The sequence below is a fragment of the Pseudomassariella vexata genome (assembly GCF_002105095.1).
Source record: "Pseudomassariella vexata strain CBS 129021 chromosome Unknown BCR38scaffold_24, whole genome shotgun sequence".
Classification (NCBI taxonomy): Eukaryota; Fungi; Ascomycota; class Sordariomycetes; order Amphisphaeriales; family Pseudomassariaceae; genus Pseudomassariella; species Pseudomassariella vexata.
Genome location: NW_024467979.1, coordinates 242,535 through 263,278, shown reverse-complemented (window position 1 = coordinate 263,278; position 20,744 = coordinate 242,535). Strand labels below are relative to the sequence as shown.

The 20,744-nt window shown below is 51.9% G+C and overlaps 8 protein-coding genes across 8 annotated transcripts; 5 read left to right on the top strand and 3 right to left on the bottom strand.

Moving 5' to 3' along the window:
* Positions 1-189: 189 nt before the first annotated feature.
* On the bottom strand, positions 190-1,350 carry BCR38DRAFT_379716 (GrpE-domain-containing protein). Its single transcript, XM_040857390.1, has 2 exons — positions 969-1,350; positions 190-919 (listed from the first exon to the last, which is right to left on the bottom strand). The coding sequence occupies exons 1-2, from the start codon at positions 1,254-1,256 to the stop codon at positions 473-475; spliced, it is 735 nt and encodes a 244-aa protein (XP_040709972.1). The 5' UTR covers positions 1,257-1,350; the 3' UTR covers positions 190-472.
* Positions 1,351-2,034: 684 nt separating this feature from the next.
* Positions 2,035-3,155, top strand: BCR38DRAFT_461780 (DNA-directed RNA polymerase; the record flags this gene model as incomplete). Its single annotated transcript, XM_040862558.1, has 3 exons — positions 2,035-2,097; positions 2,158-2,723; positions 2,777-3,155. 3 exons carry the CDS (start codon positions 2,035-2,037, stop codon positions 3,153-3,155), a joined length of 1,008 nt encoding a protein of 335 aa, XP_040709971.1.
* Positions 3,156-3,670: 515 nt separating this feature from the next.
* BCR38DRAFT_356142 (mitochondrial dicarboxylate carrier) lies at positions 3,671-4,704 on the bottom strand (the record flags this gene model as incomplete). Its single annotated transcript, XM_040857005.1, has 3 exons — positions 3,671-3,746; positions 3,813-4,518; positions 4,587-4,704. 3 exons carry the CDS (start codon positions 4,702-4,704, stop codon positions 3,671-3,673), a joined length of 900 nt encoding a protein of 299 aa, XP_040709970.1.
* A 562-nt stretch (positions 4,705-5,266) lies between these two features.
* BCR38DRAFT_120392 (phenylalanyl-tRNA synthetase) lies at positions 5,267-7,039 on the top strand. The gene is made up of 2 exons (XM_040853468.1): positions 5,267-5,489; positions 5,548-7,039. Exons 1-2 carry the CDS (start codon positions 5,363-5,365, stop codon positions 6,909-6,911), a joined length of 1,491 nt encoding a protein of 496 aa, XP_040709969.1. The 5' UTR covers positions 5,267-5,362; the 3' UTR covers positions 6,912-7,039.
* A 2,637-nt stretch (positions 7,040-9,676) lies between these two features.
* BCR38DRAFT_414640 (Calcipressin-domain-containing protein) lies at positions 9,677-10,444 on the top strand (the record flags this gene model as incomplete). The annotated part of the gene is made up of 1 exon (XM_040858953.1): positions 9,677-10,444. The coding sequence occupies one exon, from the start codon at positions 9,677-9,679 to the stop codon at positions 10,442-10,444; it is 768 nt and encodes a 255-aa protein (XP_040709968.1).
* Positions 10,445-12,311: 1,867 nt separating this feature from the next.
* BCR38DRAFT_356283 (tat pathway signal sequence) lies at positions 12,312-13,958 on the bottom strand (the record flags this gene model as incomplete). The annotated part of the gene is made up of 3 exons (XM_040857014.1): positions 12,312-12,647; positions 12,733-13,488; positions 13,575-13,958. 3 exons carry the CDS (start codon positions 13,956-13,958, stop codon positions 12,312-12,314), a joined length of 1,476 nt encoding a protein of 491 aa, XP_040709967.1.
* Positions 13,959-15,408: 1,450 nt separating this feature from the next.
* Positions 15,409-15,900, top strand: BCR38DRAFT_356062 (uncharacterized protein; the record flags this gene model as incomplete). Its single annotated transcript, XM_040857001.1, has 1 exon — positions 15,409-15,900. One exon carries the CDS (start codon positions 15,409-15,411, stop codon positions 15,898-15,900), a length of 492 nt encoding a protein of 163 aa, XP_040709966.1.
* A 1,308-nt stretch (positions 15,901-17,208) lies between these two features.
* On the top strand, positions 17,209-20,701 carry BCR38DRAFT_120312 (WD repeat-containing protein). The gene is made up of 2 exons (XM_040853467.1): positions 17,209-17,214; positions 17,271-20,701. The coding sequence occupies exon 2, from the start codon at positions 17,524-17,526 to the stop codon at positions 20,536-20,538; it is 3,015 nt and encodes a 1,004-aa protein (XP_040709965.1). The 5' UTR covers positions 17,209-17,214; positions 17,271-17,523; the 3' UTR covers positions 20,539-20,701.
* The last annotated feature ends 43 nt before the right edge of the window (positions 20,702-20,744 follow it).

The window sequence follows — 20,744 nt, the reverse complement described above, 5'->3', positions numbered from 1 at the left end:
ACGTGGACAATTTCCCCATTGGCTCACTTGGCGCAACCTGCAACAGTCGAGACTAATTCTGACCGCGTTCAGCTGGGAATCTATCAAGCACGTCAATATGCACACATTATTCCAAAATCCAGCACAAAATTTATACACTCGTGCATGCCACGCCAAGACATTGAGCCCATGGCCCGTGTAGAAACAAGTCTTTTCTCCGAGGGTGTGAATGGTGCCCCCAACGCAGGGGGTATATATTTCATGATTAGATAATTCCTAGGTCGTCGGTGGAGTTATAATACACACAATCCCAGTCCGGAGGTCTACCTATCGAACAGCGCTGTTTGCGTAGCCCAAGCAGCTTCGCCATTAAGGAGTCGTCCAGTCGTCTTCATGAGAGGAGCATTTTTTGTACATAAACCAACGCCGGTCGTATGGTGCATCCGCAATAGTAATACAAGTCTACTCGCACATTGATCTCGTTCCGTCATATCTATTGGCTCTTGACGACACCAACCTTAGCAGCTCTGAGCACCCGCCCGTTGAGCTTGAATCCCTTTTGTTGGACGTGGAAGACGGTGTTATCCTCCTTGCCGGGCATAGGCGTCATGAATGTTGCTTCGTGCTCGTTAGGGTTGAACTTCTCGCCATCGGGGTCGAATCGCTCTAAGCCATGCTTGGTCAAGGTCTGCAGCATCAAGCCCTCGGTCATTTTGACACCCTCGTAGAATGCGGCCAGATCCTCGTTCTTCTCGGCCCCTTCGGCTTCAGCAGCCTTCAGCTTCTCTTGGCCCATAATTAGGGCACGGTCGAGGTTGTCAACACTATCAACCAGGTCCTTGGCGAACTTCTGGATGGCAAAATCTCGGGCAGCCTTCATTTCTCGCTGTGTACGGCCCTGGAGGTTTCGGAAGTCGGCAACCGAGCGTAGGGCTTTGTCCTGTAGAATTTGTGAGCATTCATGCATGTTGCATGGGCAAAATGCTGACCTTCCAGTCCAAAGCCTCCTTCTCCTTTGCCTCCAGCTTCATCTTCAGCTCAGCTTCGACGTCGGATGGCGCATTCTCTGCAGCTTCTACTACAGGTTTTGTGTCTTTCCCTTCCTTTTTTTCTGCCGGTTCTGCTTGATCACTGTACCACCTAGAGCTCGGTATTTGTGACCTTACAGAGCTTAATGACGCGGGGGAGAACTGTGACCGCACAAACGGCTGTTTCGCATAGGCCTTAGCGGTGAAGTGAAGCGCCCTCGAAGATGTGGCAAGTGCTTGTCTGAGCATAGTGGCGGCGTTGTGAAGATGTCAGGGAAGATGGGAAAGGCGCGTGATGAACTCGATAATGGTAACCGTGAGAGCTCAATTCAACTCTGAATTTTTTGGAAGGCGGCATCAATTGGTCCACATGACAGACTACTTCGCACCGCGGAGTTTCATCGGCGCCCCAACCCTGCGGCTGATTCGTTGCTACAAGGATAATTCAGTGTCGATTTCCGCCGTATTTCGCATTTGGACTTGTTTCATTAACCAGCTGATCCAACCTCGATATACTCCAGCACAGAGGTACTCAATATATGTTCTCCCACAGCTGAGCTTGATTCATGTCATGAATGTCATGAATTCGACAAAGCTGATGAAATGCTTTCATCAGTCCTCTTGGAGACACCGACGTCATACATAGGCCCGAGCTTGCTACATCCGAGATTGACTGGGACTTGGAGTCTATAGTGCTCCAGTCCTGCCCCAGCCTCATCCGTCACCAGCCTCACCTTTTGCACCGCCATAGCGGAACTTCCCGTGGAGGGTCCTTATGGGTGGATCGCTCTTGCTCTAGCCCGTATCCTTGTTCAACCTGCTTGCCTTGTGCACTGCTTGCATTTCGATCTTCAGCCTCGAGGAATTTCACATCCCGCCTGCCCCGACGTCCACCCCCTTTCAAGCATCGTTTGCAACCACACAACTGCGTGAATTACTGACCTCTAAACTGCATTCTGCCGTAAACCAAGCATCGCGACCGCCTCGAAGGCTGATTGCAGTGCGGCCCGCTGCCTCACCTGCCAAAATGGAGTACGACACGATGATGATGGACAACGAGTCCCTGGGCCCGTCTGTCAAGATCTCGGAAGTACGTTCCATCGCAGAGGGCGCGATTGCTCTACCGTGACTCTAATGTTTGTTTTTACAGGCGGACAACATGCATGTCAACTTCGAACTCACAAATGTGGACATTTCCTTTGCAAACTCGTTGCGCCGCGTGATCCAAGCAGAAGTGCCGACCATAGCCATTGATCTCGTCGAGTTCGCAGTCAACTCCTCCGTCCTGGCTGATGAATTCATTGCTCACAGACTGGGACTCATTCCTCTCGATTCGCGACAAATCGATGACCTGAACTACTCCCGCGACTGCGATTGCGACCAGTACTGTGAACGATGCAGTGTCACACTCACGCTGCATGCCAAGTGCACATCCGACGAGGTCATGAAGGTGTACGCTCGAGACTTGATCGTGAGTCACGACAGACCGAACAATCAGATTGGCAACCCAGTCATCATGGACCCCGATGGCCTTGGACCGTTGATCTGCAAGCTGCGCAAGGACCAAGAGCTGCAGATTAACTGTATAGCAAAGAAAGGTATTGCGAAGGAGCATGCGAAGTGGGCACCTACTGCTGCTGTTGGGTTTGAATACGACCCGCATAACAAATTGCGTCACCTGGACCTGTGGTACGAAATAGATGCTGAAAAGGAATGGTAAGAGTGTACGACCGCTGGATTCGGTTCTTGGGATACTAACTTCGCCATAGGCCAAAGAGTCAGTATGCGGCATGGGAGGAACCACCCCAGGAAGGCGAAGTGTTTGACTACGATGCTGTTCCGTCACGATTCTACTTCGAAGTCGAAAGCGCTGGCAACATCGAGCCCGACACTATCATTCAGGAGGGAATCAAAGAGCTGCAGCGCAAGTTGGCCGGCCTGATTCACGGCTTGGGCGAGACCGATGGCATGAACGGAGACTATGACGGGCCACGAAGTCCGGATCAAAATATGGACGGAGGGTCTGGATGGCAGGATCAGGGTTTCACCACGCCCTATGGTAATGCCGGTAATCAGAGTTCTTGGGGTGGGTCTGCCACTGCGTATGGCACGACGCCGTATGGAAACTCTGGCCAGGGTGGTTGGTAAACCGGAGAGACATCGTTGCGAATCAGGTAGATGGCGGGTGGGACCATCGTCAAGCGACATTAAGAGGGCGTCGGGTGAGGCCTACGTGTACACTACGACACACAGGCATACTCCGTGGTGAAGTGAAACTTCGTGCTGCGGTCGGCGGAAAAGAAGCCTCAAGGAATTCACAAAAACTGGGACACGAGCGTAAGCAATGCTTCCGCATTGATCATCTCAGATGCGACGCCGAGGAAAATAGACTTGGCATTTATGCTTTCAGGTTCACCACTATAAACGATGGTTAGGACCGCTGAAGGCAATATTGCGTCTGGTCAAACTTGCAAGACTAGACACGAATGCTACTGGAGCTATTACTGTTCTACCTTGCCCAACGCCTGCAATGCACATAAAACAAACATCAAAACGCCTTGAGAACAAAGAAATCATTCCCGGTATATCCTTCACGTCTACAGCCCGCCAGTCTCTATCATCTCCCGGGGTATTACACAAATGCCAAGTTACGAACTGTCCCCTTAATCCTCAATACCCATGAATCGTCTATAGCCTTTGCGGTGCGCCTCCAAAAACAGGAATGTACAGATCGTTTGCCTATTAGCGGTTAGCAAATCTCATTCGTCTTATTCATCTCATTCGAATGGGGGAGGGTCAACTTACGGTCCCAAACGTAGGAACGCGGGCACCCAGCCCTTGAACATCCAAGTTACTCCCTCCTTCGCGTATATATCCTTCAACAGGCTAACGAGACCCTGCTTGCCTGATTGGCTCATGACTCTGCTCTTGATGACATCAACAGGGGAGCACACAGTGGTCGCCACGAACCCAGCCCAAAGACTTGCCGCAAAGTGCGTCGTCGTTGTATCCCCCATGGGCGTGTTCTGGATCAGGAAAACCTTGAACGTGTCGTAACTGGCAAGCTGACTGGCATTCATGAGCGCAGCTCTTACACTGTTAGGCCACACGCCACGGAACCAACTCCGGGGGCCCTCCTCGCGGAGCAACCGAAACATGCCGTCGAGGCCATGCTTGTAATGGCGCTGCTGGGCGGGAGGCAGGGCGCGATCCTGCTGCATGCGCACGTTGGTTACGTCAGCGGCGTTGCCCGAGATACCGCCTAGGAAGCCGGAGAAGGTGCTGAGCCCGATGAGGAGCGGAAGCGATGGTTTCTCGCCCTCCTTGGTGGCTCGCTGCTTGAGCTCCTCGTACACGCCGAATCGCACTGTCGAGTAGGTCATCTGGCGCAGAAGCGAGGCCGAGAGCCCGCTGTACAGCCCGCGCACGGCCTCATTGCGCAAGATGAAGCCGAAGGTGCCCAACATGGTTTTGGGTGCGTTGCCCGAGCGGAGCTGAAGACGCACTTTCACTGCGCGGAGGATGTGTTAGTTACACGTGAGGTTCAAGACACTTGCTGTTTGTGACTGGGTACCGTACCGAGGTCGAGGGGATGCGTAACACAAGCCGCCAGACTGCTGGCGCTGCCGCCGAACCAGAAAGGATAATGCACGGCCTTGGGTAGGGGCTTCTTTTCCTTCTTCGGCTTGTTGTTCATCGCCGCCGGCGCCGCCGGCGCCGCGACGGGAGCGGCCGGGTCTTGTGAGGTCATCTTGGTTGTCATGCCGATGATTGGTTGTATGCCAGTTTCCGACGACTGACTGTCGACGTTGGTCTTTTTAGGAAAAAAAATCCCGAAAAATAAATGGGAAGAAGGACCTCGACCCGGATTCTCTGTCTCGTAGTTTCAACACTAGTTGCCCAATTGAATCATTCTTGAACTAGTATTACTACTACTATTTCCTCCGCCAGTGACGAAGCTACCTTAAAAAATATATGGAAGCGCAAGCGAAGGACAGGCGGGCAATCGAAGAAATGGACCAAAGAAGTGCAACCGGCGGACGACTGCGGTTGCGCCGGTGGTAAATTTTTGAGCGTTGTTTTGCCGATGGAAGTAGCATGCTAAGAGAGACCGAAATCAACACTATGCAGCAAGATCCCAAACGTCGGCCCTTTGACCTCATTGTACAGTTTCCCAGCGACCGACAGGGGTCAGCTGCAAACTTTGGGAAAGCTAACCAGGGGCGCTAATAATTCTCCGATGTTCCGCGGCGGCTAATGATCGGACCCTACATGCGGGAGAGGGTTGAGCGGAATGAGGCATCCAATTTTTTGACTTGCAACGACTGTGCTGGAATCTGGGGACGGTGCTCAATATGTGGGCGACCCGGTTTACTGCAGCTTACGGCTGTGTGGGGAGAAGGACTGCAATAATCTTCCGGGACCTGACAGATGGCAGCGTCACCAGGGGCGTACGAATTGGCTGCAGGAGCTTGTCTTCAGGTCAGTTCAGTCGGCGATGCGACAGACAGTAGCAGTCTGTAATCCTGACAGCATCCAGCTCCCAGTTCAGCAGCCACCACCGAATCATCTGCGGATAAGAAGTCGGTCCAGATCAACGGCAAAAACTATCAGACAGATTCATGGTTCAACACGCCCTCGCATATACTCGCCAATGTCCCGCGCCGTCTCCATCTCCAAAAAGACCACCCCGTGTACATCACCCGCCAGATCATCGAATCGGTCTTCCCAGCTCCCACCTACAAATACCACAACACTTTCGATCCTGTCGTTACGGCATACCAAAACTTCGACTCACTCGGCTTTCCAGAGGACCACCCCGGACGCGCAAAGTCGGACACCTATTATATTAATGAAGGGACGCTGTTGCGCACGCACACATCCGCGCATCAGGCGGAAACCTTCCGCGCCAACCTGTCCCCCGGCTACCTTATCAGCGCCGATGTCTACCGTCGTGATGAGGTCGATCGTAGCCATTATCCTATATTTCATCAAATGGAAGGAGCACGCAGCTGGGATCGCGCTAGTGTGCCCAATGAAGACATTGCCGTTGCCGTCTGGTCGGACGTAGAACAATTGCCGACCCACGATATGAAGGTTGATGACCCCAATCCGCCTTTCCATGCTGACCGAAACCCCCTGCAGACGGATCATCATTCGGCTGCTGAGGCAGAGGCCATTGGCGCACATTTAAAGCGAAGCTTAGAACTCATGGTGGTCGAGATCTTCACCCGCGCAAAGGCTGCTGCCAAGAGAGCCGATCCTGACTTCGTGGACGACCCGCTACAGGTACGATGGGTGGAGGCTTACTTTCCCTTTACAAGTCCGTCCTGGGAGCTCGAGGTCTACTACGGTGGGAATTGGCTAGAGGTGCTGGGCTGTGGAGTGGTCAAGCAGGATCTCTACATCAACGCCGGTGTTCCAAACCAGCTTGGTTGGGCTTTTGGCATAGGACTGGAGCGTATTGCCATGCTGCTCTTCCAGATTACGGATATTCGCCTCTTCTGGTCCCAGGACAAGCGCTTCCTGCGTCAGTTCCACGGAGTCTCTGACAACTTGGACTCACTGAAGCGGTTCGTCCCGTTTTCCAAGTACCCGGGATGCGCCAAAGATGTCTCTTTCTGGCTCAAGTGCACCTCGGCCGCTGGAGGTAATGTGAAACCCAATGCGCATAACTTCCACGAGAACGACTTCATGGAAATTGTACGTAACCTGGCCGGGGACGTGGTTGAGGACGTGAAGCTTGTGGATGACTTCACACATCCCAAGACGGGCCGCAAGAGTTTGTGCTACCGCGTCAACTACCGCAGCCTGGAACGGACATTGACAAATTTCGAAGTGAATGATCTCCACGAGAAGGTGAGGAACACCATGGTGGAGCAGCTTGGCGTCGAGCTCCGCTGATGAGGTCGTGGCTTTGCATTCGAGCACATGACATGATTACTTGTTGACCGCAGTGGTGCGGGAGAATGGAAGCCACATCAAACTAAATGAAAAAGAGATTTTAGACTGCACGATACTTGCTTAGGTTTTTCGGATGTTATATGCCTAAACGTCCCGGCGCGCCGACTATGTAAGTTGTGAGGCGGAGCAACGGCTGGGCGGCTTGGCCCGGACTTTTCGATGATGGCGTTAAGATGGATACCTTCTGGGGTACCCTCTACTTGGTGGCCCAAGCATTCTGGCAAGCCACCACTCTCTCTCCATGGAGAGGTGGAGAAAATGAACTGGACAAACCGAACAAGAGTCGTGACACTTCTGAACTCGATCGGCCTCCTTTTATCGGATTTGAATATCGAAAAAGCAAATCGATTCCATTACACTCGCGATACTTAGAACTATTATAGAAATTTACGACAAGATGTAGTTGTGGAGTATTTGTCGAATTTATTCTCTCTAATGTAAAATCACCAACAGTGTCTTTAGTCCCAGATACTTTTCTCCGCTTACTCTTTGCCATGAAAGGATCCTAGCTCCGCCGACATGGCTTTTGAGATTACAACACAATTCAAGAGGATGGAGGATCGAAGCAGTTGATAAGGCCTTTCGCCAAGGCTATCCATTGCTTGGGCAACTTGCTTGCGACTGGTGTATCATGCATGGTGTTGGAGGTTTACCTTGGAGGGTGCCGCTTAAGTGGGCCATATCCTGTAGCGCTCTACCATTGCGAGATCACGCTTACGGCAAGGTTCAACATACCAACTGTGAAATATCCAATTCCTACTCGGTGTTGCAAACTTACGTAGGATTTTGCGGCGAAAAAGCTGCAGAGTTGGAGTCTGTTGAATCAGTATTGCCGGATCAGGAAGGTGTTTGAATCAGTCAATTTGCATTCGGCCTCTCGTAGATTAGTTTTGGTTGGGATTGCGGCTATGCACTTCAAGACTGTAATGGTGGGGACTGGCTAAGTGAACAAGAGTTATCGACATGAGGGATTTCGACTGCGCTAGCCTAATGACTTGGCGATTCGCTATCGGACCAGAGCTTCTGCCTTGTGAACTGGCATTCAGAGCCATAGGCGAATCGTCGGTAGGACGTTGACTACGAAGAGCTCGAAAGCCGTAATTACAAACTGCAACGTGACCGAATCAAGTTCCTGGCGTAGGCCGTGACCGCCTCGGCCGTCGGGGAAGGCTATGATGCAGATCGCCATTACAGGGACTTTGCGTCAACCCGGCTCTACTAATTAGTAGAGATGGGTGGCTGTTCTGGAACCAGCAAGAGCTTTCTCTCTCTCCATGCTTGCAGCGGGCCAGCGGTAAATCGATCATTCATTGATGAATGGGAGAGATGAAAGCTTAGCCAGCCGCAGGAAGTGGAGAAAACCGTCGCGGATCACTGACTCTGCAGAGTGATTTTTAGTGGAGTTGGCATCGAGAGCCAACGAGGCTGTGCAAAATGTTGCAGACACTTGTGAGCACGGCAACGACGTAATTCGTGGGCGGTCATTTGATGAGGGGCCTCTCGGAGGCGGGTAATGCTGTTCTGGTCGCCCTTCTCCACCAAAGTCACCGTTGATGGTGCACTGGAAGATAAACACATCGTAGATATGTAACACTGAGTGGGTTGCCGCCGACTGAACTAGTTAGTTGATGCAGAATGAACAACAACTTATGGTTGAGTGGTGAATATCATTTACTAGTTACTAGGCTTAATCATCTGATATGCTGTGCCTGATGTAAGAAGTACGCAATTACGGTTGCTGATGGAGATCCAAGACTTCCTAATGGCATTTGTGAGACAAGGACAAGCAAAATGAGGCTTACAAAAAGTTGTCGTACACCTCGGGAGTTTCTGTTGTGAATATGGGGACTGACCATGCCAACAGATACCGCTGCGCCTTCGGAATGGTGGCGAGTGACATGGGCAAGACAAAGAGCCACGAGCAAAGCCATTCGAAATTACGGAGGCAACTGTTTTCCACCAGCCGAGAAATTGGACTTGACACGAGCCATGAGTGATGAATACGTCGTGAACAGTCAAGGTTCAACCAACTCCGGCCACCTGCAGCGCCTCAACTCTCCCCGCAGGAGTGATGGAAGCAATCCTCAGAGGTCCAAGTCATCGTTCATGGTTGTTGGTGCATGGGATCCCATCGTGAAAGGGCTTGGTTGCGTAGGTGAGGGGACAATAGCCAGCGGGGCAAATTCATGATTTTCCTGCGCGCACCCACTTGCCCACAGCCCCCCTGGTAGTTGCAAATCCACAGTACTGGGAGCTGCTGAGAGGTTGCGAGCCAAGCCGATTCGACAGCGCAGTAGCACAGGGTCTGGGCCTGCAATGGTGCTGCGTGCATCTCTCTCTTGTTTCCGTGGGCCAAAACTCCAAACGGTTCGGCTAGCCGACGGCCGTCTTCATTGTTTCAACGCAGCCACCATTGGACGGATACATAATCGCACTCGATCCTCCTCCGAATCCGATTTTTCTGTATTCCATCTTCCACTTTCACCCACCAGACTACTACTCTTTCTGCGATCAACAAGAACAAGCTTCTCTGCATCACTACTACGTTGAAGTGCTTGCACGCACCACTGTTTGCTAGCTTGACGGTAGCGCAACTACAGCATATATCACACAACCATAAGAGCGAGCAGTTGCCACTCTCCGGTTGGCACCAAACACCGCACTTTCCCCACGCTTTCCACATAACCAGACACTTCCCACACATCATGTCGACGTCGCCGACCTCGTTGCCCTCGCGGCCATCGTCCACCCGGGCATCCTCCAGGTCATCGCTCAAGCTCGACCTTTCCAACCTCCCGCCGTTGACACAACCCACCCCGCCAACCAACACTCTCCTCATCACCAATCTCTCAGACCTCGAGATTTTCCGCCCAGACAACCTACAGACGATACGCGATCTGATATCCGTCACCGCACCCGTCTACACATGGGCCCCGCTCAAGTCGTTCCGGCGCATCGTGGTATCCTTCGCGGACGAGCAGGCAGCTATCAAAGTGCGCTCAGTATGGGATGGCGAAGCCATCATGGGCGAGCGTTGCCGCGTCTACTTCGGGCAGCAAACTCCCCTCAACCTCAATGAAGACCAACACCTCGCGCTGCCCGATGCCGGCAAGCTCTTCTTCATCAGCCCGCCGCCCTCGCCTCCACACGGCTGGGAGATGAAGCTCGAGGATGCGCCGAACAAACAGGTGCACGCTGAGGACCTGGCAGATGCATTGGCCAAGCTGCACCATCGCCCGGCCGCGGGCTTAGACTCTCCTATCTCTCCCGTTGATGGCGGGTCAGTGAGGACAAGGAGCCGTAGCAGCACTCTGATCTTCAAGCCAGACCAGCACAGCGCCAGCCCGGACCTGCCCAGTATTGCGGTCGATGACATGACGGATTCGCCTATGGACATCAACCCCAGCCCGATTGGCCAGGAGAAGCCCATCATGGCGCATACCTCGCGGCCACCGGTGGAGCTGATGGAATGATGTGAGGTATGGCATGGCGGGTTGCGAAAAGGACTTTGATTTCTACATTGTTATTCTTACTGTTTCAGGCGTCGGGAGAGGGATAAACATGGATTTTGGACGTGGGAAGAGCATTGCATATTAGTATTCACTGATCTCAGGAGTCTGGCGGCGTTGATAAAGAGAGAGAGAGAGAGATGAAGTTAGATAGGACCGCAAGGAGAATCCTTTGCCCAATCGGACATCTCCATAAGTAGCCATGTGCTAGCTGATACAGAGCGAGTACAGAGCCCACTGGTTTCTCCAGAGCTCTGCAATATACCAAATTGTATAAAATATCTGACTATATCTTATATTCAAACGTGACTCTGTCCCGATTGGCGGAATATATCCTTAGTCGTGTTTACACGAGCTATTACGGACAGACTAGTTCGCCTGGCGAATCAACTCTTAGTCAAAACCGAACTGTCAAGCGCCGGTCTGTATTATCGACAACGCAGCGGTCTGCGAAATAACTGCACAGACGTATTATAGACGTATTATAGACGTATTATAGAACTGTCGATCAGCACTATAACATGACATTTAGCTCGCATGCTTGTATATCAAGCGGTGGGCAAAATAGGTTGAAGTTACACCACCACGCTGGGTGGAGCATGAAATACTACAACCATTCTGAAGATGGTCCTGACGGTGTCGCAAAGGAACAGACGGACCTATAACCATGACCCTATTCAATAGTTGGTGGAAATGGAATAGTCAGTGCAACTTCACCGTCTACATTGGCACCAGCTTGCCAAGTAAGCAAGTCTAAGAAACTGGTCCGTATTGCCCACGCTTGGATGTTTCATATCAGGCCACCTACAGTAGCCAAGTTCTTGTCTGAGCGAATTTGCACGCGCTATAACTAAATACTAAACGTAGCATGGTCGGATGAGCAGAATCCAAGCTGGGATTATACTAACATGTGTGTTTGAAGCCATCGTACTGTGTCTGTCCCAAGCAAGTAGATACTGGCGGTAAGTGGAGAGGGGGGAAGATGGACTTTGATACCGATACTGTTCTTGAAGACGGTTCCCCACCTTTGTTCTACACTACTGTTGTAACTAAAGGTATATTTGCGGCGGCTCTTGAGGTATACAGTGATGACACTCCAAGACATGACGGCACGTATAGTGTAACGGATGTCTAGCATGCTGGAACCAGAAATTCGAGGACTGGAATCTCAATCTAGCATATGTGTGACCTGAAGAAAAGTTCCCTCGGTTATGTCTAAGACGAGCTCCAAGGTCCTTTCTACATCTCCGTGCGGTGCTTAGTCAGGGGAGAAAGAGAGTTTCAACTCATATAGTCCGCAGGTTAGTATCAGCTCTGAAACTGAACACAAACGATGGCTAGCAAGTCGAATGTTTCTCGCAGCTGGAACTCGGGTTATGTTTCAGTTATACGCTAACTCAGTCTTGGGTGCGGGCGAGGGAACCTATCCCCTCTCTTGACATATGCCAGGATAAACTACTATTGATAATGCTGATATCTCGTTGACTAACTTCGCGCAATAATAAGCTCAGCAAATGTACCGAGCCTTCACTTGTGCCTATAGGATGATGTGCCGTATTGGACGTGCTGCTCTACCACGACGCTAGAAAATGGAGAACGGCAATATGTATGGACATTCAGTATCGTAGTGATATCTATCTTGACTGGAAGCCTGCAGAGAGAATGTCCATTGCTCATGGTCGTAAGACTAGGGTGGATTCGAATGCGCAGTATCGTCAAAACTGTCACGTCCCAAATGCGACAAGTGAATGTTTTCAGATTGGATGTTAAAACAAAGGCACCGAATGAACCATCTCCGTCATACTTTACCACCGTTACAGACTAGCGACACCTAACCAGTCATATGATCAGCCAGTCTAACCAAGGTGCTCTTCGCCCTCCCCAAGTCCACCCCACTCGTTAGGGCCAATAACCTGGCGACACTGACACCAACCCACGCGCCTGCAACGACCACAGCACAAGCAAAGATCAAGACGAAGAGGGCACTCCTCTCAATTCCCGGTTTCGAAATTCCCGATTTATTGCGCTGCGAAGCTACCTGGATTCCCAAGGGTGTTGTCATGTTGACTAGGTTAGGAACCCACTTCAAGCTGAATCTCGCCTCGTACCCAAGAGCACCCCTGGATTTGTTGCGGACGAGGAACTCGTACAGTAACTTGCGGGTGAACTGTAGATGTAGCATTAGGATACAAAGCGACTAAATATGTTTTGAAGGCGGGTGGGCAGGAAAATAGACCCTATGCCAAACGTACCCTGATGTTGCGTTCGTCCCAAGACGGAATGCTCCGATTGACATAACTCGTCACCATGAACAGCAGACATTGCCCAGCCGCCAAGCAGTTGTAATATAGAGTCGGCTTCTCAATACCCAAGTCCCGCGCCAGTTCGCGGCCGAGCAACCAGTACGTCACAGTCTCTTGAAACCCCCTCGACGAATACGTCGGCGGATGGCCTTCGAGTCCCGTGATGATGTTATGCGCCAGCGTGACAGATTTCCTCGTCGGCTTAATCTCTGATACGAGAAGAGACTCCATCATCTTCTTGGCCTCGTTTGGGGTGGCCAACCAGTCGTGCGGCGTGCCCATCAGATAGGCGACGTAGCGCCACAGAGCCAGATAATCGACAATCTCCTGCTCGCGGAGGTAGATGCCCTGTCGTGGCCAGCCTATCCAGATCAATGTGGCGCTGAAGGTATTGATGGTGCCAATGCAGTCGAGGTCGTTGATGGGGACGCCGTAGGCCTCGACATCGTAGTACCCGGGGTTGGCTTTGGACAGGGCGAGTATTCGTCGGCGAACTGAGGTATGGAGTAGGCGTACGCGGATGGAGGACATATAGCCTTGGCCGCCGGGCTTAATAGAGTCGAGGTCTCTATGTACGCTGAGGGTGTGCTGGGTTGTTTCGAGCAGCCGCCGCCGGACTACTTTGATTGCGAAACCGCCGGTGCGGTCAAGGGTCTCGACGGTTCTTCCACTGCCCATGCCCCCGAGCAAGGACAAGTACGTGAGCTGCGAGGCGTTAGTGAAGAAGCTCCAATAATGTTTGGTAACTGGGGAGTAGGTTAGGTGTCACAGGTGCCTACTCGGATACTCACCGCAGTGATGCCTGCTCCTCCATAACGCCAGAAGACTTTCTGTCCGCGTTCGATTTGATCCCAATCAACCCATTCCGGGATGGTTTCCAACTGGGCCCTCAATTTGCCAACAGTTTCGTCTGTTTTGGCATATTCTTGTATTAACTTGTAAGTGTCTCGATGGGGTTTCGACTCCATTGGTTCATCTGTGTCTTGTCTGCGCTTGCTGAGATCAACCGGTCTAGGAGGGACCAATTCATCAAGTCTCTCTACCGCTTCTGTTGTCAACCTGTCGTATGTGTAGATCAAGGGGTGTAAGTCCTCGGGTGTAAGATGCTCGGGTGTCCACTTGAACTTTATCCCGTAGACGTTCCTGTCATTGGGATCTTTAGTGAATATCCCCATGGTCTCGTCTAGCTTGCAGGCAGAGAAAGAGAAAGGTGCAGAAACCGTGATATCCACGAGATATGAGCCACCTAACCGTACTGTACAACAAACAGTTGACTGGAAAAAAGTGTTAAACCGGAGCTAAGAAGTCCGGAGAAGCCAAGAGCCGGTATATTTTCGAGACGAATGTATTGCAATAGTCATGGTCACTTGCTCATTAAATGGACAAAAGTCGTCAAAGCAGGGCATCCACGGGTGTGATATACGTTGAGGATTCATGGAGATCACTATGTCTCGCGTGTCGACACATGAGAGATCATCTTCGCTAGCTGCCGTCCGATACAACTCGAAATCTTACCGAGGTGTTTTGTTGCCCAAATGGGAGTTTAATGAGGCTCTTCTGGGCTATCCTACAGATTGCGGATGATCATGAAGCTTGTAGGACAGCAGATCAGGGGACCGCGCTTTTTGTGGCTGGAAATCGCCTTGACATCCTTGATAGACAAGTCACTTGCCTATTGGTCTGACATTGGCATCATGCCTGCTGAAAACCTGTTGAACTCGAGTTGAAGAGCCTGTAAGAAGTGACTTGGTGACGTCTGATTAAGGTCGGCTGCTCCATCTTCCTCCCATCATCCCTGCAACTGATGTTCAGATACTACCAAAGTAATTTAATGCAACGTTGAACGAGTTGGCCGCCGGCCGGGACCCACTTTGGCCCGTTCTCAGTGACATCAAGTAAGGATATGCACGGGATATGCACGTACCACTATACGAGCCCGTCACCTGAGCGCTCTATCGGCGTCCGAAGCCACTTCCGAGTTGCGTCCGGTTTTCTGACGCGCCCAGGCTAGCTAAGGCGAAATTCTTTAGCCCAAAACTCTCCAGAAGCCATCAAGCTCCGTCATTCAAAAAACGGCATGCGCTTCGCAAATCTCAATATCTTATGAAGACTGCCATGAATTGCTCCTGCTGGACATCCTCGTTACGAATATTTGTCCAGAGTCTGACACAGGTGCAATTGTCTGCATCTGCTGCCTCGAAGCCCGCCCATCGGGCCCTCAGTTCTTATCAACCCAATGGTACCGTGAGGCCGTTCAGCGCTGCCTCAGCAGCATACTATCCGAGACAGCCATGGCGAAGGGCCTCCCTTTACCATAATTCCACCCAAGATTTGGAAGAGCGATCGCAGTACTTGTCGGACGAACCAAATAGCCGAAGCGAATCCGAGCCAGCCGGAATTCCGGCCCTTCGAGCCTCAAGTACCGACTTGGAGAAGGCAAGAAACGATGGGGCTATCTTTGAGTGCTCACCAGAGGCAGTGGCCACCCTCGCAGCTGAAGTTGAACAACATAGAAGCGACAGCCCGGCTTTCGCTGAACACGGTGATGCCGAGGCTGCTTTTGGGGCTCCGAGGAACCCCAAGCCAGTTTTCACGGGATCCAGCAGACTGAAGAGATCCAAGATCATGCCAAGAAATCTCAAAGTCTCTGACGAAGAGACCAAACAACCCCCACGAAAGAAGGAACACTGGCAGATACAGAAGGAGGCTTTAAAGGAGAAGTTTCCGGAAGGATGGATGCCGCGCAAGCGCTTGTCACCCGATGCCGTCGAAGGTATTCGAGCTCTGCACACCCAATTCCCCGAACAGTATACCACACAATCCCTGGCGGCCCAGTTTGAGGTCTCTCCGGAAGCCATTCGTCGTATTCTGAGAACCAAATGGACACCACGTACAGAGGAGGAAATGGAGCGCCAAGCACGGTGGTTCAGTCGCGGCAAGAATATCTGGGCGCAGATGGCAGCGCTTGGGAAGAAGCCCCCGAGGAAGTGGCGCGAGGAGGGTGTCGTCCGCGAGCCACACTTTAACAAGAAGAGGGGCCCGCGGACAGAGTGGCCTTATGTACCGCGGTGGCATGAACAAAGCTCCCAGCGCAAGCTGGGAGAGAAACTCCTGTGATCGCCGAGAAAGATGGATGACAATGAAGCTCTGAACCGAACCCCGGCGACTGATGGATATCATGGCATCGGGGAGGCCAGGACAGGACCAAGCACGTGTACCATATTACAGAAACGGGAAGACTTGCCATCCATCTTTGTGGATCTCTAAGTCTTCAATACGTCGCGATGCGCTGTAATAGAATCAGAACGTATCGAGGTGCGACCGAATTAATTACGCCTGGCAGTCCCGTTTAGTATCACTGGGAGATCATCGGTGATTTTCCAATTGTAGTGGATGTAAGCAACATCGGCCAGGTTTCGTCATATGACGATATCTAATAAGTCCCATGTTGTCTGAGTATCGAGGCGTTGTGAGTACAAGGGGCAACCGAACGGAGACTGCATATAAAAACTGGCTGATCATGGTCAAAATATTCGGGGCACGGCTAACAGATGTCGAACCAGTCCTGACCAGTCTGGATGATCCAACAGATACTTGTGACCAAAGTATTTGAATAGCCCTGGTGAGATCATTTGAACCTGTCTCGCACCGTTTAACCGAGCGGTGCTAGCTTCAGATCCGGGTCTGTGTACTTGTGCATACGAAATTCCAGTATCCTTAGGAATCCGTACGTTTTACCGTACGCCGTAGCAGGGACATGGGTCGAACCGAATCCACGAGACGGGGTTGAAGAGCATCGCGTTAGACAATGATAGAAACACCAAAATCGACTGATAACCAGCAAAGGAGCTGCTTGGAGCATTCAAGATTCCGCATTCGGCCGCCATCTCACGAGTAGGCTACGTGATGGCGAGCCTGCCAGATTGATGTGACGGCAGCGTCTGTGCATTTGCGATTAGACTGCTGCTAACCGAATGCGACGAGCTACCAGCCTGATGCAGCGACGATGGCCAGGAACCCGCCAATCCTAACCGAGTCCCCTCGCAGCTCCCCTCATCATTTGCCCAAATGGCAAGGATTGCCCTCCCAGAAAACAAAGCATCAAAGTGAGCTAAACCCGAGTTGACGACTCTCAGACCCAAATCCTCGCTCAGCTTTCGAAGCATGGGCCATGGGGGAAGAGAGGTTCATCACAACTTTGCCCTTTTTCCAGACCGAGTTTTCCTTGCAGCAATCGAAGCTTCATCGTAGTTGCAGAGAAGCTAATCTGTTCTTGCACCAAATGCGTATCGGTTAGCTAGAGATCTTGGGACTCTACACAGTCTTGCTCTGGTTCTTCATCAATCGGTGCCTTCTCTCCCTCATGGCCCCCTCTTTAAGGCTATACATGTAGCTAACTCTTTTACCTGGGGGTTTTCCTTTTGCGTCACTGTAAGTCAACCGCGACAATGGCTCGATTCGCAGCTTCCAACTAACCTATGAGACAGCTTTTGGATCCTTTCAAAGCACTTTCCCCGTCTTCATTATACACCCGTCCTCCTGAACTACCACACTCTCTAATTAGACTCTTGGTCTCAATCACACCGCCAGGTATCAATTGACCTACAATTCACATCGTATTCCGCCGATACCACTTTGCTGGATCGGTCTAATCCCATTACCACCATTGAGTTTGAAATATAGCTTTTGACGCGTCCCCAAACTTTATTGGTAGATGTTCAGCACGTCAATGGCGGCAGGATGTCCTCTACTCCTTCGTCTCGGCTCAGGCTGACACCGTCAAATTCACCATTCCTCCCACGACCGGGGAGGTCTTCTCATCGCGGCCGACATTCTCTAGAGTCTCGTCTGTCCTTGAAGAGAGTAATAGGTACTACTTGCGCTTCGCCGACGGGGTTCGACGCCGCAGAATCTTCCTTTGCCTACATAGCCGGCGGAGCCGTCGTAGTCGTGGACGTAGAAGGCGAAATTCACAATCAGCGGTTCTTCAGGGCTCGACCAAACGCAATACCCACCTTGAGTCCTGGAAACCCAACCTATTCTCCTTCTACTTCAACATCTACGACACCCAAGGCCAACGACAGCAGAAACAGGGTTTCCATACCGGCACGGGACTCGTCGTATGGCGTTGGCGACTGGTCTGAGTCCCCATCATCCAAGACCTGGACGAGTCGGGAACGCATCAAGGCGGCAACAAGTCTGGCGCTCAGTCGGGACGGCAGGTTTCTGGCAGTTGGCGAGACAGGATACGCCCCCCGCGTTCTCATCTACAGCCTTGAAGATACTTCGTCTGACACGCCGCTTGTGAGCATAAGTGAACACATGTATGGCGTGAAGGCTGTGGCATGGTCGCCTGATACCAAGTTCCTGGCCTCCCTCGGGGCAGCAAACGACGGGTTTCTCTATCTGTGGAGGATCGATCCGAGGACGGGCGCGGCGAAATTGTTCCAGCAGAATCGATGTACCTCCTACATTCGAGGCATGATCTGGATGGGCAACAGTTTGATCACTCTAGGCGTGCGTCATGTGAAGCTGTGGAGGGTGGAAGAGTTCGCGCCTAGTTCTCCCCTGAAGCAGAGATTTACTGGAGAGATGAGCTCACCTTCCGGCCCTCAGAAGTCGTTGCCTGGTCGCAACATATTACTTGGAGGCCTGCTGGAAGCAACCTTTTCATGCGCCGTTGCAATCGATGAGACGCGGGCCATCGTATGCTCGGAAACGGGTGATATCTGCCTCCTTGACGACACAGGCAAGCAGATGAAGTTGACCAAAGTCCTAGAGATAGGCTTTATGACAGCATGCATCACGATTAGGGAGCAAGTTGTTTATGTTGGCGGCAAACCAGGCAGTTTCTGTACTCTTGATCTGAAAATGTTCATGGAGTGCAACCCGGATTGCGTCCTGAAGACCTCGGAGTCTCCTTCTGGTCTCCTCGCTCTGGGATTCCTCAAAAATAACCTGGTGACAGTCGACGCACAGCATTCTATAGATATATGGAGCACCACCTATATCCCTGGCCGAAAGGACACGACCATATCCCGAATTCAAATACCCGGACATGGAGACGCGATCCTAGGAGTAGAGGTTCTGTGTCAACCCAGCAACGCCGACGCCGCCTTCTTTACCTGGACTGGGTCTGGGAATATTGTTCTGTGGGACGTTGATGGCAGAATTAGGGACTCATTCAACGTGGAACTTGAGGACGCATACTTCGAGAACGAGTCTGACCCAGTGAATCAGCTGACGGTGGTGAAGGCGACCAGAGGAGGGAAGTTCTTTGTCACCGGCGACAGATTGGGTGTTATGAAGGTCATCGAATATGGATCGAAGGATTGCGTATCGGAAACGAAGGCCCATTCATCAAACTGCCAGTCTATCGCCACCTACGAGGACAACTCCAAGTTCTTGATCGCTTCTTGTGGTCGAGATCGAACTGCACAACTCTTTCACCGGACATCCGACGGCAGTTTTGAACATTTCCAGACACTCGAGTTCGCTGCCAAAGTGGTGCAAGTCCTCATTCCCTCTTCCGACAGGGTCATTACTTGCTCTATGGACAGAACGCTGCAGATCCACGACATGGTTACGAAAGATGGAGAGCCGGATTCCATCGCGGCAATTCCGGCACGGTCCCTCACGTTGAAGGCATCGCCGGCGTCAATGGCCATGGTCACGGGCGGGAGATCGATTTTCGTCTCGCTTTTGGATCGATCGGTCTGCCTCTATGATACCGAGACGGGCAGGCTCACAAATACTTTCAAATGCACCGATGAAGTCGGGGTTGAAAACGTTGTTCTCGATTCACTCATAACTCGCCCTCCGACTGACAAGGAACCTGCTCTCCTTCTGGGAATATCAAATACCGACAAGTCCATTAGACTTTACGATGCACAAAATGGCAACTTCCTCGACCGTGAATGGGGCCACACCGAGGCGATCAACGGAGTGGCTTTGATCGAGGATGCCGAGGGCCCCAAAAAGGTTGTGAGTGCAGGGTCAGATGGAACGATCATGATCTGGGGCTTGGACTCGCAGGAGCAGGCGCCGTCCAGTCGCGATCCTTCACCCATGAAGGACAACTTTACATCTGCCCGACCTCCCTTGAGGCGCGTGCTCTCAAAAGCCGAGCTCGCTGAGTTCCAGCGACCATCCCGAAGTGCTGGACGGCGATCGCCTCCAAGACCGGTTTCCAAGCGTCGTTCATTATTTAATCTTTCTTCGGCGAGGTCATCCGTCACCGCGATTCCGTCGAGTCCAGCATCTGTCATCGCCGAGGATACGCCTTCTCGGAGACCATCAGGGGGCAGCCGCTCAGGAAGTCCACCAGTGAGCCCGAGAACGCGCGTGGCTAGGCGCCCATCGATGCCGATATTGAAATTACCAAAGACTAAGAGTACATCGAATCTGAGGGCGTTCGGCTCCCTGAACATGGCGACCGAGCAGGCATGCCGGACGCTCAAAGCATACCGAAAAAAATTGTCGTCAACGGAGCCGATCAGCCAAGACGTGCTTGCCGAGCTGGATCAAGAGCTTCGTCTGACATCCCTTGCTCTGGGGGATAGAGCCAAGCAGAGCAGGGAACTCAGTGATTCCATGCTCAACGGCATTCTTGATCAGTACTCGTCGCGACTGATGGCCATGCTCGATGAGAAGTTGCGCTTGGGCAATCAGTCTTCAGCGAGAGGCGAGTCATATTCTCCTCCGGGGAAGAGGCCCAACTCCTCGGGATCTGGGTCGACTAGGGAGTCGATCTAGACTCTTCACATTCATTCTACAATGTGTGTTACTATTCATCATGTAATATGGAGGAAAGAGAGGGGGGGGGGTTCGGTGTGGAGATGGTCATTGGACCGTGTAGCACCACTGCTTGGTCAGGCGTTCAGGATACGACTTTACGCAGTTTTGAAGGGCCTTGGGGGCGCCGGGGGCAGACAGTGACAGCGTTGCAGAATCTGAAGAGC